The 19,581-nt window shown below is 34.1% G+C and overlaps 1 protein-coding gene across 1 annotated transcript in view; it reads left to right on the forward strand.

The window, feature by feature from the left end:
• Positions 1-19,581, forward strand: part of LOC106882163 (succinate--CoA ligase [ADP-forming] subunit beta, mitochondrial) — a 43,276-nt gene that overhangs the window by 4,056 nt on the left and 19,639 nt on the right. Inside the window, exons 2-5 of the mRNA XM_014932742.2 lie at positions 7,719-7,890; positions 11,810-11,921; positions 16,310-16,472; positions 17,995-18,165. Coding sequence (XP_014788228.1) covers positions 7,719-7,890; positions 11,810-11,921; positions 16,310-16,472; positions 17,995-18,165 — 618 coding nt within the window. The remainder of the gene's footprint in view (positions 1-7,718; positions 7,891-11,809; positions 11,922-16,309; positions 16,473-17,994; positions 18,166-19,581) is intronic.

The following is a 19,581-nucleotide window of genomic DNA, read 5'->3' on the forward strand; positions in this document are numbered from 1 at the left end:
TATATGTTTAAGGAAATTAATTCCCACAAAATACCAGGTATTGAACCAGTATTTCTTTGGATGAAACTATCCCTTCATGAGGTTAACACAACCTCTAACCGAATTTAATATATATACATATTTAATAATATAAAGTAATAATTGATGTTAGTCAATTGTTGTTGATCAATATTTCTCCATTATTACTTTTTAATACAAATAGACTGTATCCCATCTAACAGCTGTTTCTGTTTCTAATATTCCACGGTATTGCCATTGAAAATTCTGAAAATAATATTCATCATATTTGGTAACACATCCGATCTGGAACATGGAGCTTTATCAGAGTGAAGAAAATACATAAAAGAAAAGATGAAGAGCCTTAAATGTAATGTTTTATTTATTTACTAGTTGGTGGTTAATCCCTTCCACCTGTTGTTTGAAGTGAGATGGGCCAAGGTTCAGCATTTGATATAACTGGTCGGTTGAAATTTAAAAACAAAAGACCAGCTATTGAGACCATTATACGGGTTAAGATAAATAAATGAATGGAAAAATAGTGTATGTTGTGAGGGTCCCTAAAATGCTTAGGACAGTATATACTCTTTTACTCTCTTTTACTTGTTTCAGTCATTTGACTGCGGCCATGCTGGAGCACCACCTTTAGTCGAGCAAATCGATCCCAGGATTTATTTTTTGTAAGTCTAGTACTTATTCTATCAGTCTCTTTTGCTGAACCGCCAGGTTACGGGGACATAAACACACCATCATCGGTTGTCAAACGATGTTGGGGGGGACAAACACAGACACACAAACATATACACATATACACACATATATACGACAGGCTTCTTTCAGTTTCCGTCTACCAAATCCACTCACAAGGCTTTGGTTGGCCCGAGGCTATAGTAGAAGACACTTGCCCAAGGTGCCACACAGTGGGAATGAACCTGGAACCATGTAAGCAAGCTACTTACCACACAGCCACTCCTGCGCCTATATACTAGATTAAAAAAGTAAATATTATCGGATAAATGTTAAGAGAGAAACCTATTCGGACATTTAGGAAATAAGACAGTTGGGGGTGAAAATGCTCCAAAAGTTTTTTTTAAGATAGGAATGTGAAATTAGTAAATCAATGAAAAGAATTTATTCTGTAGGAATATTAGGGAAATATTTATGGTTAAGAGGAGGTAATAAGTAGGGTAAGTGGCCTAAGTTGGAGTCTGCTGGTCACCCACCCAGTGCACCTAATCAGTGAGCTGACTCGCCCATCAGACAGCTAATTTCACAACTAATGGAGGATTTTAATTTTTGAAGTTCATCTGAAATCATTCTTTACAGACTTGTATGATAGACATTGTAGAATAGTCAATGGATGTCAGATGTTAATCATTGCTGTCACTAATCTTCTCTAGGACATGAGACTACTGATAAGGTAAAACTTGATAAACAAATATTTTTCCATGTATGTACTCTAGTACATACATATAAAAGTAGAATATTTTTATAGTTTATTTTTCTTGACAACTTAGTTATTGGTTTAATATCACTTTATAAAATGTATGTTTTTCTTTCTAAATTTATGTAGATTCTTTTTTTAATTAATGTAATTGTATAGAAAATATGCTTGCTGTAGGGCTTTTTTGTTTACTTTTTAGTAGTAAAATATTTTTGTGTTGTATCTTATCAGTAGTAAATTCATATTTTTGTTGTCAGGATATTACTTGATCTAGTGGATTTTGACAGTTGTATGGGTAATGAGGAATTGTTTAACCCCACCCCAACTCTTATGTCTGTCCTTTTTATCTTTGATGGGAATAGGTGGAGGGGTCATAGTTTATGGATAGTTTTGTGACTGTGTGTGTATAATTAATATAAAGACTTGTGTGTTAAAGCTACCACTTAAATTTATCGAAGTTGGTGTTATACTCCAGACCAGTCGTTATTCTTATTTGGCATGTTTTATGAAAAGCATTCCAACTATGACCATCCATCTTTTTTGCTGGAGCTACAGTGTGCAACATGTCCTTTCATGGTAGGGTGTGATTAGTGTGATAGTTGTACCTGTTTGATTGACTCCATCAAGGTTCTTTCGTTGGCTCAGTTTTTTAAAAATAATAAAATAAGTGGGATGGGTGTGTGATAATTTAACGTCCATTTTTCCTGCTGGCATGGGTTGAACAATTTGACAGGAGCTGGTATGGCTGGGGGTCACACCAGGCTCCATTGTCTGTTCTGGCATGGTTTCTATGAGTGGATGCCCTTCCTAATAACAACCACTTTACAAGGTATACTGGGTATTTTTTGTGGCACTAGCACCAGTGCGTTTTGCATGCCAGTAGCACCAGTATCGATTTATGTGCATGCGTGTGCACACACAAATTATCACAGTCAATAATTAGTGTGCATTGGTTAACATTAACCTCATACTTTTGTTTCTGTCTATCTTTCATTAGAAATACACATATCTTTGATGTTAGGTCGTTGTTAATAAGCTTTGGGGAATGTGTTTCCACATTAGCTGAATGTTGTCAGACCACATTTGAACATGCAAGACCTTTTGAGAATCATGACTATGTACAAAGTGATATATTTTAGTCATTAGTTTTTATATTGTGAAAGTAGATTCTTAACTTAGCAAGAACTACTTCCTAATGACTGGCCATTCTTTTTAGGGCCATAAGATATTTAAGCCTCAATATTTATTGATACTCTACAAAGTTCACAATGGAGTATTTCTCTCACATCTGGTATGGTGCTGCTGGTGTACACACAAACATCCTAGCCCACATTCAGAAAAAGATGACCTAACTGATTGGTCTCACAAAGTCCAGCTTCTGACCCATGGGTTCTGCTGTCTCCTCTTGCTCTCTGCTTTTTCTACCAATACTACAATGGTGAAGGCATGTGGTATAGTGGTTAGGGTATTTGGCTTACTATCATAAGGTTGTGAGTTTGATTCCCAGAGGCATGTGGTGTCAATCTACTCAACTGGCAAAAATGAGTAGTACCTGTATTTCAATGGGCCAGTCACACCACATTATGTGTCACACTGAATCTCCCTGAGAGCTACATTAAGGGTACATGTGTTTGTGGAGTTCTCAGCTACTTGCACATTGATTTCACGAGCAAGCTGTTCTGCTGATTGGATCAACTCGAACCCTTCTCGTTGTAACCGACAGTGCCAGTTACAAAGGCCTCTGCACGTCAACATTTGGCTGGGATCATGCCACTTCCACTCAGGTATTTCTGTTCTACTTTTCTTTCTTCCTCTCATAACCCTTTTTGTACCCAGCTCCCTGAGGCCCAGCACTAATCACTATTCCCTGCTTTACCTTTCTAGAATGTTGTCCCTACTGGAATTGCCTTTATGCTCCTATGTGTCCCACAAGTGTTTGCTTACAAGGGTTGAAGAGGCACTAATCTTATCAGTCTCTGATGGCCTGCAAAAGCCATGAGCACTGTCTGTTTCTCTAAACCCAGCAAGTAGAAAAAAATATGTATACAATTCTTCAATTGTGAAAGTTATTTATGTGATGGCAAGTCATTAATTATTTACAATTCATTTGTAAAAATTATCACCTGTGAAAATTTTTTTTATCAAAAAAGGCCCTGCTCATTATAATAGTAACCTAAAAAATCATTGGTAGATTTGAAAACCATGTTGTGTTTTGCTTGTGCAATTCTGTGAGTTGTTTCAGGGCCCATCTTTCATAAACTTTACTAAGGCCAAGTCTGTTGTGAAGGATTTCATAGGTAGAACCATGATTATTTTACATATTATTTGCTACTTTATCAATAGGCACCATACCACGGACTTTTTCAGTGTTGTCAGCAAAACAGAATGTGTTTGGACATTTGATTTCTTATTGTTGTATAGTGATTGTACAACCATTTAAAAACTTTTTCAGTTCATTTGTTGATAGTATGTACTGGCAAAACATTGTTGCCATGCTATATTGAGAGCCTTTGATGGACTTCAGCTCCTTATACATAGGAAACAAATCATTGACTGTTGCTCTTCTTTAGAGCAAACAGAAAGCACAATGGCCTTGGTTAACATAGTAATAAATTCTTTGAAGTTACATGTTCAGACGTGCAATATAGTTCAAAGAGAAATGCCACATATGGTGATGCACATACACCTAGTTTTTTTTTCTGCCAATAAAAAAAAAATGATAGATGACTTATCTTTGTATGTTTAGAAATAGGAATGTGTGGTTTGTGTATGAAATGTGGTTTAAGGTCTGATAATGTTATAGATTCTGTTAAATGAAATCAGGATGAATATCAATAAACAAATTCAAAGACAAGTTACAATTGACTGTACGGAAACTTTTATTACCATCACTAAAATTAGCAAACTGGTAGGACATTAATAACTGTCAATACATTGTATAGATTCAAATACTGATAAAAATGAAAATAATGGGTTAGAAAACCCTGAAGCATAGCATAAAAAATTCTGGTTACAATCCTGTTTAAAAATGTTTGTAAGCTGAGAAACATTGTCAAGGATTCTGGTTACGATTATGTTCAAAATGTTGAAGAGACACAAAGCATAGCATCAAGGATTCCGGTTACAATTCTGTTCAAAATGTTGAAGCTGCAAAGTGGAATCAAACTGCTCTCACATCAAAGATCCAAAACTGCTCGTAGCAAAAACTCACCTCCCTAAGAAATTAATGGGCAAAGTGCTTCCATTTTATAGCTGGTGTACAGACACTAGGCTAGTCCATCATGTTTAAAGATGGACGGTCCAAGTAAAGCTAAATGGACCTGACCATCATGTGATGAACCAAAATGGGTAGCTAAAAGTAAAAAGCCACAGTGTTGGTAGCTAAAGTGCAAGAGCAATCATGCTTCTGCTACATATGTATACACACATACACATCTTTTTAACAAAATATTCAATAAATATACTGGCAAATAAATAATAGACAGACACCAAGTAAATAGCTCACAATATAAGTATTCAGACTGAACATTGGTTGCATCAACCATCCACCAATTTGCTATATATATATATATATATATATATATAAATCATGAAATTTTATATGTGTACTTATGTGTTATATATATGGTCAATGGTAATGCTAAACAAGTCAGATGATCAAGGCATTCCAGCTGTGTTCAGTCTATCATTTTCGAGGAAATTAAGATTATGTAATGTGTCCTTTCTTTTTGAAGGTTGTGTGTGACTGAAGTGAGATTTGACTGCTCTGTTGAGTAAGTCACACAACCTCTTAGTTTCTTTCTTTGTTAATGGACTACTTTGTGATTGTGTATTTAAGTCCTTTGTGAGAGAGATTGTGAACTTAATAGTATATTTATTTACAAAGCTAATCACAGATTTTTGCCTGGTACTTCATGCTTTCACTAGATTCTTTTAGATAATGATTTCTGCATACTAGCAACATTCTTAGGATCTACCAATAAACTCTGCTTTTAGGTGGCAGATATCACAATATTTATTTCTATGTTAAGATAGTGTTTATGCTTTGATATTATACATTCACTGTTAATGAATATCACTGGAGAATATGCCATTATTTTGACCAGTTTATCTAAATCAGTGTGTATGTATGTGCACACACATGCATAGCATGTTTTGTGCATAAGCAATGCTTGTTGAGTAAAAATGTAGCATGAGTTGATAATTGCAGAAAAAAGTGCAAAGAAGACTTAGGATGAAGTAATTGGATATTCCTAACATCAATGTAGATCACAGGATTGATCCACTGACTTTTCTATAACAGCATTTAAAATAGACATAAATACTTACACTATATATGTCATCATTATAATTTTTATGCTTGTTTTCCATGAGTAAGAGAAGTCAATTTCAATACTGTATCTCTCCACGTGTGGTTCTTTGAGGGGCTGTGTCCAGAGATGAGCTCTCATCACTTTTGCTCATGTCTTTTGCAATCTTCTTTATCTGCAGACTTCTGCTTTTATCATTTGGTATTTTTTCACCCAATTATCATTTTTCACACACATATCAGTGCAATCTCTTGTATATTACTGTGAATACCTTTACTGTATAGTCTCTCTTTCTCTCTCTCTCCCTCTCTCTCTCTCTCTCTGTTATTTTGTTCATGCAAACTGACTTTATATATCCAGTGGAAGATACTTCATTTTCACCTTTTGCATCCCCCCCCCCCATTTATCACCCAAAAACTTGCTATGATAATATCATACTTAGTACACAAGCATCATACAGTCAGCCTTTCAGAGAGAAAATCTGTTATACAGAGCTAATTGTGCCTTGAGGTTTTTTTCCACCCTACCTTTAATCTGGCTTCTATGTCTTCGCAACACCTCACCTCCATTGTTAGATAAAAGAAGTTATCATCTACTTTGAATGAGCCTTCTAACCATTGAGAGATTTAATTTCTTGTGTACTAACTGCTCCTGTGCATCTATTACATATAAAACCCTTCTTTATCAGCTTACCTGAGATCCCCCTTTTGTGTACCGTACTCACTGTTTGCAGTGGGTCCACAGTATGGAAATTCCTTCCTACTTCTTTTCTGCATACTGAACATAGCCACTTCCCAGTTGGTTGACAGTTATTCTCTCTTCTCTGCTAACTTGACCTTTAAGCCTCTTTATTTGAGGCTTTACTTCTATATTAAGAACTTTTCCTTTAATTCTTTAACTGATGCGGCTGAGAACTAGACCATCAGCAATACAGGACTTTCCAGAAGTATCCAGACTCAAATTCCTCTTATGCTATAGAGAACTGTAATAAACAAGAGGGGACCAAGAGTAGTTCTGATGGACACCTACCTACCTGTTAAATTCCTCACTAAATGTTGCTAAATCTTACTTTACTAACTGCATCCTTCTTTCTACATGACTTGCATGACTCTCACAAGCTCTTCTTCTGTTTTTGTGTAGTGACCACCAGAATAATTAAATGTGGGGCCCTATTAAAGTCCTATAAATTCATGAACACTAGCAATAAAGTTCAATCTTAATAAAGAATTTCTCTTGCAATAGCCTCACTAGGAAAATGGCATCGGTAGTTCCACTTTTAGTTATAAACCTAAACTGCATCACAGCTTTGTTATAAGCTCTCTCTGCCACTTTCAAGAATTGGTTCCATAGACACACATGCACATGAACACCACATGCACCCCCCTCTCTCTCTCTGTTAAAAATCAAATTCACTTCCCATTAAATTCTACTTTTAATTACCATATTTGTTGGTCTATAAGATGCATGAGTGCATAGGATGCACCCTAGCCTAGGCTATACTTTTGTAAAATAAATTACCACTAAAATGATGTTTTAATTCTTCCACTTACCTGTATAACTTTGTTACCAGTAATTATAAGCAATTTATTACATCCACATTCGATATAAACATACCGTAGGCAATTGTTTACCAATAGATGACCGCACACATTTTATAAACATACATACCGTTTTGAGCCTACATTGAGTACATTGGATGCAGGGAGATTTTTTAAGCCATTTTTGGGTAAAAAAGGTGCATCTTATAGGCCATCAAATACGGTAAGCTAAATTCTAGGGTTGTCTCCTACCTTGTCCAGAATTAGTTATTAAGATAATGATTTTTTTTCTCTTCACTACAGGTGTAATATTAATTACAATTTCTTGATTCATTTCATTATATTGACACACATTACAATTTTATATGATGTATGTTATATATGTTGTTTTTTTAATAGACTGATTTAAACTTAATGTTTTAAATTTAGGTGCTTTCTTCACTCCTCTCTCTGAATCTAAACCCTCAATCTCAACAAAAAAGATCTTTGTCTCTCCATGAGCATCTAAGCTTCAAATTATTGGAAGATGGCGGTGTAAAAGTTCCAAATTTTCGAGTTGCTACTACTAGTGAAGAAGCTTTTAAACATGCCAAAGATATTGGTAAGTTGCAAATAACTTATACAATCTTGCAAGATTAGCTTACTGGCTAGTTATTTTGCTTTTTAAATATGAAATAATATAGAAATGTTTTGAAATGAATTATGTACATTTATATGTTCCCAAAGAAGCATTGTTTATTTTCTTTAGGTCTTTAATACTTCTATATTACCAATTTCTGTTGCAATTTGGACTGCATTTTTGTGGGCTAAATTGCTTGAATACTGCATTTCTTCAAGTTACCCACTTATGAAACCTGTGACATTTCATTTAGATTAACTGAAGCAAGAGATATGCAGAGAGCTTGAACGGAAGAATTTTCATTCATCAATCAAGCATTCTAATCACTCATTCTCCACACCTGAATGTATTCAATAGTGTCTGGTTCTCATCTGTAAAATCAATATACATATTTGTCAAGTATTGAATGTGGTCCTGTAACTGAATTCATAATATTCCAGTAATAAGCCAAACGGTGAAGTCGACAAGATAAAAAATCCTCTGTTACAATAATAATGGGAATTGTAAAGCTGCAACCAAAATAATAAAAGGAAAACTTTGTTATTGCACCTCATGAAAAACTGAGTTGTTCAATTTAAGCAATGTCCCTGTTAGTTAAAAAGTTAACCACAAAACTTTTTATAAGAGTTGTATTTAAGTAGCTTGACTGGTAAAGAATGTAAACATTTTGTAATATTATCATATGTAGTCAAGAGGCACTTAAGCTGATGAGAAGGGTTTGCTCTCCATATTTATAATTAATAAATGTTTCAATGAATAGTGATAATGTATCGTGATAAATCAATTTTCATTGCTCAAAAATTCTATTGTAAACATTTCCTATTGTATAAAATACAACATATTTCAAGTTCCTCCTTTAATTTTCATATCTCTTGAAGTTTCTAAATTCTTATGGTGTAACTGTGTGGGTGTGTAATTTGCCAAGTTAATGTTAGTTTGAAGGTGCAGCTAATGCTTAGACCCTTAAAAATCTCAAATGAAATATATAGTTGAAGAAAAATGTTAGTTAACAACCAATATTTGTATATCAGTAAGTACAGGAGATAACTCTAGACATGTTTCATTTTGTTGATGCTCATCAACAAGGTGTTGACTCACTGTAACTTAGAATTTTAGCAGGTAAAGTACTAAAACTATACAGAAGAAATATATTTATTTGTTGGTTTAGAGCAGTGGTTCTCAAGCAGGGTTCATATAGCTCCTGAAGGCCCATATAAGATTTTGGGGAAGTCCACGCAACAAAATAACAAACTGGGGATCTACAATAGTATTTTAAGGGCTCCTGAAAAAAATTTTGCTTTGGATGTATGTATTGGTATTTATGACAAGAAGCAAGTAGGATTCTTTCTCTGACATTTTATATAATTCAACCTATGCAAGTTAATAAGTTAATGTGTGAGAAACAAAATGGGAATTTTGAAAGAAGTAGCTCTAAAACTAGTTTTTAAACATAGAATGACTATGGAGGTCCACCAGAATAAAATGGTAATCAAAGGGGTCCTTAGATAAAATATGGTTGAGAACCCCTGGTCTAGAGTAAGAAATTTAATGAAAAATTAACTTAATCTGAGATGTAGTAAAAGAAAAATATATTAGTCGATCATAATTTACACAGGTATAAAATGGATGTAGAGGAAAATTGTGATGTCTGTACATGGTATTATTAACAACATATTCTTTGTTGTTAATGACAAAGAAATGCATAAATGCCTCAACTTTATGACATTTGTATAGAACATATATGCCTTTCAGTGACCCATCCATTAAATGAATAGCACAAAAGGGGTTAATGTTTTTTACTAACATTCTTAACAATTAATGCTGTGTAACACAATTTTTCTCCTTCATTAGCAACTGTTATTTCCTATTTGCTTACCCCTAGAAAGTATGAAAAAAGGCTAATATTTCTTTCAAAATTTGCTTTTGTTACATTTATTCAAACTCCAAAGAATCCCTCTCAACACAGCTATGATGCTTCTCCACTACTGCTCATGATCAGAGATGCATATATTGTCAGCCACTAAGGGATATGCTCAAGTGATTAAGGTCAAGCAACTGACAAACAAATCTGTGGTATTGAGTAGAATATTTTCTATAACGATATTTCTGCTTCAGCAATACTGATCCCATCTGAAATGTAATGGGGAAAATAGGTCAGTTACAGAACATTGATGTCCAGGTCACAAAAGCAAAGTTTGAAGGGGATAGTAGTGATTTCCTTTGATTTCTAGATAGAAGCAAATAGGAAATAATACTTACTGACCAAAGACAAAAAGAAAATCTAAAATTTTGTTACACTGTGTTATTCTTTGACTCTGAAATGTAAGGAATTACTCTCTCTTAAATTATTCAGTTTAGTGTGTTTATTGAATCAGTGACCTTAGATATTCCACTATGTTAGAAAACCTTATTTCTTAGTGTAGAAACTTTTTTTTAAACATGAAACAAGTGACCAACTCAATTGATCCAAATATTTTGTAATTTGGTAAAAATGGGCTTGAAAGTTTCTTCTAATGTTTAGTTATCACATGAAATTGGTAATTCAGTTACTAATTGAAGCACTAAAACTTGGGTAGTATATTAACCCTTTTGCATTTAAATACAGACATTTGGCAAATGTAAATGCTTATCCATCCATATTTTGAATTACTCGTGCATTATCTTATAGCTTTGAGATTTTGAAATGTGATTGTTTATTTTTAGAATGACGTAGGGTAGGTATGAAAGGCCAGATCTGGCCAGTTTTGATATAAAACAAGGTAGAATGTTTGGGCTGGATACAAACGGTTTAAATGCTAAAGGGTTAAATACTGTCTGATGACTACTATACTTTTTTTTTGTTTTACTTTTCTTAAATACCTTATAATACTACACACATAACTGTTCTGTGAAAAATTCTCTATACACATTGTTGATATTTTTAACAAGAAGCAGAAAATAGATCTCTGTATCCTCAAATCTAAACATTAAGCTTTGAATATTTCTGGAAATATTGTTTCTGGATCAGATTTGTTGTATCCTGTAAAATATTTTCCTGCCAATCACTGTTGTTTTGCTAATTACTGTGGTCTATCGTGAGATTTTGTATTTATATGGGTTTAGATTATTGTGGGGTTTTTTTTTTGGGGGGGGGTTCTGTCATGGTAGAGTACTGGTATGAAACATCTTCTAGAGTGCTGGAGTAGCAAAATCCACAAAATGCATAACAGTGTTTAGTTAACATTCCTTTATGTTTAGATTTCAAACCTCACTAGGGCCTCTTTTGCCTTTTAATCCTCTTGAGGTTAATACATTAAATGCCAATCAAATACAGGAGTTAGTTAAATTGACTGAATTCAAGCATCTTGTATCTATGTTAGAAATCATTTTTATGATGTCACAATAGCTGGGAAGCTAAAATGTCAAACTTTTTGCTGTAACTACCTGTTTGTTATGAATATTGTTGCTGTCTTTAATAGGACATGCACTCTACTTTTTTCAACCTGTACAGATGTAAAGAGGTGCTGAGCTGCATGGGGATTTTACTTGATTTGGCTTGATTTGTTATTTCATCTTATCAATTTGAGAAGGGCAGTCAATTAACTGTAATGTAGCTGATTAGCTGCCTTGTAGCATAATTTAGTTCTGGTCCTTAGTTCTAAATGAAATCCTGGTTTTCAACTTTCTTGGAGGTAAGTGATGTCAATAAAATAAATACCAGTCAAATACTCAGGTTGATTCAGTTGTCAGTATTCTTCCCCCACAAAGGTTGACTCTTCTGTATTCTAAAATAAAAAGTTTTTTTTTAATATTTGGCATGAACTATTTCATAACTATATATGCTAATGTACTGATTATTACTATTTGTGTCATTGTCTTCTCATCCTTGCTACAAAGATTTATCCTTATTTAAATTTAATAGCTTCAGAAACTGGTAATTCCGATGTTGTTCTCAAAGCCCAAGTCCTTGCTGGAGGTCGAGGACGTGGAGAATTTGAAAGTGGTCTCAAAGGAGGTGTTAAACTTGTTTACACGTGAGTTGTCAGTAATGCAGTTTTCATTATATTATTGGTCACTACAAACACTATTTCCTATATCCAAACACCAAAACATTAGGTGCTTCTGTTTTTATCTCATTTGTTTGCTTGATTACATGTTTGTGGGTCAACTTTGGTAACTGACACTACTGAAGATAGGAATTTCAATTTTTTTTTTATTGATGGTTCAGCATAATTTAAAAAGAAAATTTCTTGCATGTTTTTAGCAAGTTATTTTGATATTAACTATGTGGTTGTTTTATTCACCATGCAGTAATCTGTATGAGTTACTAGTTGTGTGTGTAAAAGGAAATAAGCTAAACAAAATCAGAATGTGATATAAATAACAGGCCATCTACAAATGGAATTAGTTACATAAAAAAACAAAATTCAACAGAAATGTTACATATCTTAATAATACTAAAACTCTAGAGATTTTTGTTTGTACCTAAAATATCTCAGAAATAGTATATTTTATCTTAATTTTTTTGACATTTGGACCTCTATTTATTATTGAAAACGAATAAATACAATTTTTATTAGTTATTTCTTGATGAAAAATAAAACATGACTTCCATGACGTCAACACACATATAATGTCATGGCATGTCAATCAACACAAACACACATCTGCTATCTGTGACATATACACACACCTAGTCTTCGTGCTCTCTAAGAAAAAAAAAATGTCAACTTTTTGAAGTACACAATATTTTAATCATTTAGAAATATTTTTAACTGAATGTGATTTCAAAAATGTAAGTTGTTTGTACAATAAGTTTATATTTTAGCCTTCTTTAAACACAATATTTTAATGTTTTTTTAAAAATTATTTTCAAGTTGTTAATTTCCATAAAAATTTTTTATTCACTTTTGTTTTAAAGTGAAAGAGGAGAAAGTGAAAGATCTATGTACATGTATATGAAATGGACATGTGTGTGTGAAAGAGAGAGAGAGTGAAGGGGTGTGTTGCCATGTATATGTACATACATAAATACATGTGTCCATCTTTTTTGTATGTATGTGTACATGTGTATGAGAGAGTGAGTGAACGTGTGTATTCTCATGTATGTGTAAATGACACTCTCTCACATCTATTTTATATACATGTTCATACATCTTTCACTTTCTCCTCTCTTTCATTTGAAAACAAAAGTAAATAAATAAAAAGATTTTATGGAAATTAATGAACAGAACCAGCTAAATTGGAGGACAGTTCTGAGAATCAAAGCAAAAGATTGCCCCAAGGAAATACCATTACAAAACTTTTTCCAAGTGCATTCAATGTATCTCAGCTCCAAAGATTTGGTTGCTATTTCTAACACACCCTACTACCATGTAACAGCTATTTGCGATGAAGGACCTGAAATACCTGTTACGTGGTAGCAGGGTGTGCAAGAAATAACAGCTAATTTTTTTCCTTTTCTGGGGAAAGGAGCTGTTTACACATGATTTCAATGTCATATTCGTTGAAAGCATGCGAAATAACCTGGAAAAGAAAAAAAACCCATGATGCAAACTCTCTTGCTGGGAAACTTAGACTTTCCAGGTGTCCCAACGGGTCATGAGTAGTCTAGTAGCAATATAATTTCCTTCAGATGTTGTTGGCTACAATAGTATTTGGTGTTCCATAAAGGGTGCCAAATTTGAAGAGTGTTCCATAAAGGGCGCTGAATTTGAAAGGTGAATAATTAAAATGAATTCTTATGAACATGGTTATATTCTGCATATTTCTAACGAGTTATGTCTCCTATTTAGATATGGAACACAATATTGGTCATATGTCCACCTGCACTGAGTCTACATACATTTATGCACTCCTTGAAATTTCCGATAACTCTCTCACAGATGTGTGACCTGATGCCTCTAATCACATGCTCAATTTCAGCCTTGAGTTCAGGAACTGTGTGTGGTTTCTTGATGTATACCTTTGATTTCACATACCTCCATAAAAAGAAATCATAAGGGATAAGATTGCAGGACCTTGGTGGTCATTGCAAAGATTTTGCTCATTGCGGAAATTTTTCATGGAGTAATGCAAGTATTTGGCATGGAGTGTGGCAGGTTGCTCTGTCCTGCCAAAACCAGAGGTTGTCAATCTCTGTATCTTCCAAGTTCGGCCATAACTCAGTGAATATCATGTCTCGGTAACATTCTCCATTTATGGTAACTGCATCCCCCTTGTCATTTTTAAAGAAGAACAATCCAAGCACTCCACCTGCCCAAAAACTACACCACACAGTTGTTTTCAGTGGATGCATTTCACACTCTTGCATTATTTGAAGATCTTCGTTTACCCAAATCCGGCAGTTCTGTTTATTGACAAATCCACCCAAGTGGAAGTGGGCCTTGTCCCTGAAGATGATTTTCTTTGCAAAATTTTCATCAGATGCAAGTCTCTTCACAACCCAGTCAGCAAATTTCCTTTGCCTCCCATGGTTAGGTGGCTGAAGATGCTGCGTAAGTTGAATTTTGTATGCATGCATATGGAGATCTTTATGCAAAATTCGATGTAATGAAGTAGTTGGGATTCCCAACTGCTGTGAACGTCAGTAAATTGATTTTCCCAGACTCAATAGCAAACATGATAAAAGCATGCCTTCAACCTTCAAAACACAAAAGTGTCACCCAATTCAAATTCAGTACTCTTTATGGAACACCCTATAGTTGCTGTTGTTGTTATTGCAAAACCCCAAGTAATCCTTAGTTGATCAGATTTATGGTTACTGGCTTACCAGTCATTAGTTTCCCACCTTTTTTCAAACATTGTGTCCTTCTTTAATATGGTAGGGTGTGATTTGGGGGAAGATATACTGCTATTTATAGTAAGTCAAGAAACCACATAAAGGCTCCCACAGTAGCTCACTGTCACCATTAGTAACTCCACAGTCCATGCTAGCATGGATTGGATGGTTTGACAGAATCTGAGGTTGTAAGAATGCAGATCTAGGTCTGTGATTTACATCTAGTCATTTGATTTATTATCCATGCTCTATATGCTTGTTTTTATCAGAGCTAATCTTAGGCTAAATAACTACTATAGCTACTGGTAACTTACAAAGAAGTAATTATGTGGTTGCTTGACCTACAAGAAATAGTAGACAAATTTTCCTTGAAGCACAACCAATAGTTGTAGAAAAAGAACAGACATATTCAATAATGTAGTCCTAGATACTCTATGCCTGAAAACAGACAGGACAGTCATTGCTGGAACTTTTTTGCTCAAACATCTGTGGAATCAGAGCTAACTCAGCTATCTAAACAACAACTATAGTCACCAATATTAAATATTACACACTTTCTGATGAGGAGATGGCATGAAAATAGCCCCAAGTACACTCTGTAAAGTGGTTGGTGTTAGGAAGGGCATCCAGCCATAGAAATTATGCCAAAGCAGACATTTGATCATGATGCAATCCTTCAACCCATCAGATCCTCTCAAACTATCCAAAGTTGCTGAAGTTTAATTCAGATGATAAAATTCATAGCTTGACTTCAGAAAGATTGTATTTTCAGTTATTTTTCACGTTCTAAGTTCAAATTCTGCCAAGGGTGACTTTGCCTTCCATATTTTTTTTTTTTTCTGAATCAATAATTTAAGTACCAGTCAAGTACTGGAGACAATGTAATCAACTTGCCCTCTCCTTACAAACTGCTGGTCCTGTGTTAATACTTGAAACCATTATTCTAAAGTATTAAGCCGGTGAGCTAGCAGAAATGTTAGCATGCGAAATGCTTAGCAGTATTTTGACTGTCTTTATGTTCTGAGTTCAAATTCCGCACAAGGTCAACTTTGCCTTTCATCCTTTTGGGGTTGATAAATTAAGTACCAGTCGCATACTGGAGTCGATCTAATTGACTGCCCCCTCCCCAAAAATTTTGGGGCTTGTACCTAGAGTAGAAAAGAATGGTTAACACGTTGGATAAAATGCCCAATGGTATTTTATCTGTCTTTATGCTTTGAGTTAAAATTTTGCTGAGTTCAACTTCGCCTTTCAGCCTCTCAGGGTCGATAAATTAAGTACCAGTCAAGTATTGGGGTCAATATGATTGATTTTCCCCCTCCCCACAAATTTTAGGCCCTGTGCCTTTTGTAGAAAGGATTATTCTAACTAAATTTAAATACAGCCAGAACTCAATAGAAGGCAGTAGAATGAACAAACCTGTATCTTCTGTCTTTTAAATGTTCACATAAACAAGAATTCTTCACTAGTGTCAAAATCTTTTTTGTAATGCTGGACATTACTTTTATTAATAAGGATGACAATGTTTATTTAAAGAAGAGTAGACCTAAAAATAAATATGTAAAGTTTTAACTTTTAATCTTGGTTGATACATCTTCACATTCCAGTCTACATCTTAATTCTCTTGTTCTACTTTTATAGTGCTGAAGAAGCACGAAAGCTGGCTGCTCAGATGATTGGATCTAAACTAATTACAAAACAGACTGGAGCAGCTGGGAGGATCTGTAATAGTGTAATGATATGTGAGAGACTTTACTCTCGTCGAGAGTATTATTTTGCTATTGCCATGGAGAGGGCATATTCGGTAATGTTTATACTCTTCATACTTTATTCTGTGTGTGTGGGGGGGGAGGTGAATGAGTATGTGGTGGGAGAGGATATGTAAATATGTTCATTTAATGTTCATTTTTTTCCAAATTAGCTTATATATAGGTGCAGGCATGGTGGTGTGGTAAGAAGCTTGCTTCCCAACCACATGGTTCACGGTTCAGTTCCACTGTGTGGCATCTTGAGCAAGTGTCTTCTACCATAGCCTCAGGACCAAACTCTTGTGAGTAGATATGGTAAACAGAAACTGGAAGAAGCCCATCATATATGTATGCATGTCTTTGTGTCTGTGATTGCCCCTCACCACTGCTTGACAACTGCTGTAGGTTTGTTTACATTCCCATAGTGGTTCAGCAAAAAGTGATCAATAGAATAAGTACCAGGCTTAAAAAATAAGTACTGGGGTCGATTCATTCGACTAAAAATTCTTCAAGGTGGTTCCTCAGCATGGCCACAGTCTGATGATTGAGACAAGTAAAAGATTAAAGATTTGCTTATAAATGTTATCTATACTGAAACAGCACAGCAACAGCATAAATGCTTTGTATTATTTAGTTGGTTCTCTTTAATATGTTGTGTGTGCAAATTTCACTAGAGTTGATAAAAATGATCTATATTCAATTCAAATGTCTGCATTTTCTCCATATTTGTGGTTTGTGCATATTAAATTGATTTATCAACTTTCAAGTGGCTCTGTATATTTGGGTAGCTCCCTCAGGAAAACCATATAACAAGGGCACCATCAGTAAGGTAAAGAAAATTGACTTTAAAAAAATGCCTGTGTTGTGTTTCTATCAGTGTTTTACAGGCTGGTGTGTATTTCTTTATTAGAAAAGATAAGTCTTAAGAGTTGATAATTGTGAATGAACTTTTGAGATTTGAAACCCTTAGAGATGGACAACATTGCTATGAAACATTCTTATCAAATAAGTTATGGAGAATAAGTTGGTATTTTGTGTGAAAAAAAATGCTTCCAAAATCACAGATTATAAACTGTGAACATATTATTGTAACAGTGTCACATTCTAACTAACACTGTATACCACATTTTCATGCAAAAATTCATTTTTTTTCTTGCTTGCTGGCAGAATATACATGTTTTGGAATTTTTTGACTAACATACATTTATATGTGTAAAGCATATTTATAGTAAAATTAATTTTTAGCATTTTCATAATAAAATTAACTCGCACTTTGAATGTTCCCAAAAAGTATTAAATAATTTTAGTGTAAAGATTTCAAGTATTTAACATGAAATTTTTTTGTGTAAATTTATTACTTTTCTGATCATAAATGTTCCCAATATGACAGACGTGTTATGTCAAATATTCTGACCTTGATACTTATGACATTAGCAAATAGGCCTAAGGACCTTTCGAATTAGCAAGTTTAGCTGCTTATGTAATTGTTTATTTTAATATCAGTTTTATTTCCTCTGATGTTGTAACCAGATCTTCATTATAATGGGATTGTTTGTATATATGTTCATTTTATTCTAGGGTCCTGTGATGGTCAGCAGTATGCAAGGTGGAATGGCAATTGAAGATGTTGCTAGGGATAATCCTGATGCTATTATCAAAGAACCCATTGATATTAATACTGGACTGACAAAAGAACAATGCTTAGAGATGGCAAAAAAATTGGGAATGGCTGGAAAATCTATTGAGCAGGTAAAATATGATATATTACTGTGAATTAAAATTCAACATTTTCTCAGAATTTTGGTCTTTTTGTAATTTATCTTTCAATAACAAATATGGATTTTAAAAAATTGAAAGACTATGGCAGAAATGTATTTTTTCTGCCACAATAATGATTTCTAATTTTGGTGCTGGGCCAGGAATTTTGGAGGAGTGGGTAAGTCAATTACATTGACTCCAGTACTCAACTGGTACTTATTTTATCAACCCCAAAAGGATGAAAGGCAAAGTCAGTTTCAGCAGAATTTGAACTAAGAGCATGAAGACAGGCAAAATGTCACTAAACATTTTGCCCAGTGTGCTAACAATTCTACCAGCTTGCTGCCTTTTTTTCTGCCATAATAATGGTTCCTAATTTAGGCACAAGGCTCCAACAATTTTGAAGGGTAGGGCTTAGTTGATATCATTCAGCCTCAGCACTTGACTGGTACTTTATTTCATCAACCCCAGAGGGCTAAAAGGCTCAGAATGTAAAGTGTTGGAACAAATGGTTGAAGGCATTTTGTCTGACACTATAAGGATTTTGTCAATCCATAATATTAAAAACAGCTATTGGCTGTAGAAAATATGGTTAGTTATAAGTTTATGTTTATAGTTTTTACCTGCTACAATTGCATGAATAAAGGTCATTCCTGGACACAAATTTCTATTTCAATGTTAAGAAATGTTTGTTCTGGATAGGCAAGCTACATAATCTGAAAAGCAGTCCTATTCTTCAGTAACATAATATAAGTATTCTGTGAATTCATTGTTTTTCTGTGTGTTGCAATGAAACACACAACAGGCAAAGTGTAGAGCAAGAAGTTAAAATATGTATTCATTAAGTAAATCCATGAACAAATGAAAAGAATCAGTAATATCCACTAGTAGAATTAAAATAGAGAGAATGGTTTGGTTACAATCCATAGCGAGAAGAGAAATAGATGTTAGCAGTTCCAATGTTGGATAAAATATTGAAAGAAGAATGAGTATGGTGCACTATAGAGGGAGGAAGACAGGTAGATAAATGGTGGGTATTATATGTATATATATATAATTATGTGTATTTCTTCTATCTTAATGAATAAAAATTCTTCTGATAGAATAAATGGGTTAATAGAAACCAATGTAGCAAAGAACACAAAATAACTGTGGTTTAGTTCCTGTTTTTAAGGCAGGAACTCCTTGAAATTTTGGGTATTTGAGTATATTTAAGAATTTAAGGATTGGAGAAAACGCATGTTATAATTGCATACTTTATTCCTACATATGTTTCAAAGGATTACAACCTGTGTGATCCATAGGAATCTTTGATATTAAAATTGTAACCTTCTCATCAGGGAAAGCATGGGAATCATCTTAAACGTAAGACATTATGACCGATTATGAAAACAATAGATGGATAAG

This window comes from Octopus bimaculoides, chromosome 3 (assembly GCF_001194135.2).
Source record: "Octopus bimaculoides isolate UCB-OBI-ISO-001 chromosome 3, ASM119413v2, whole genome shotgun sequence".
Classification (NCBI taxonomy): domain Eukaryota; kingdom Metazoa; phylum Mollusca; class Cephalopoda; order Octopoda; family Octopodidae; genus Octopus; species Octopus bimaculoides.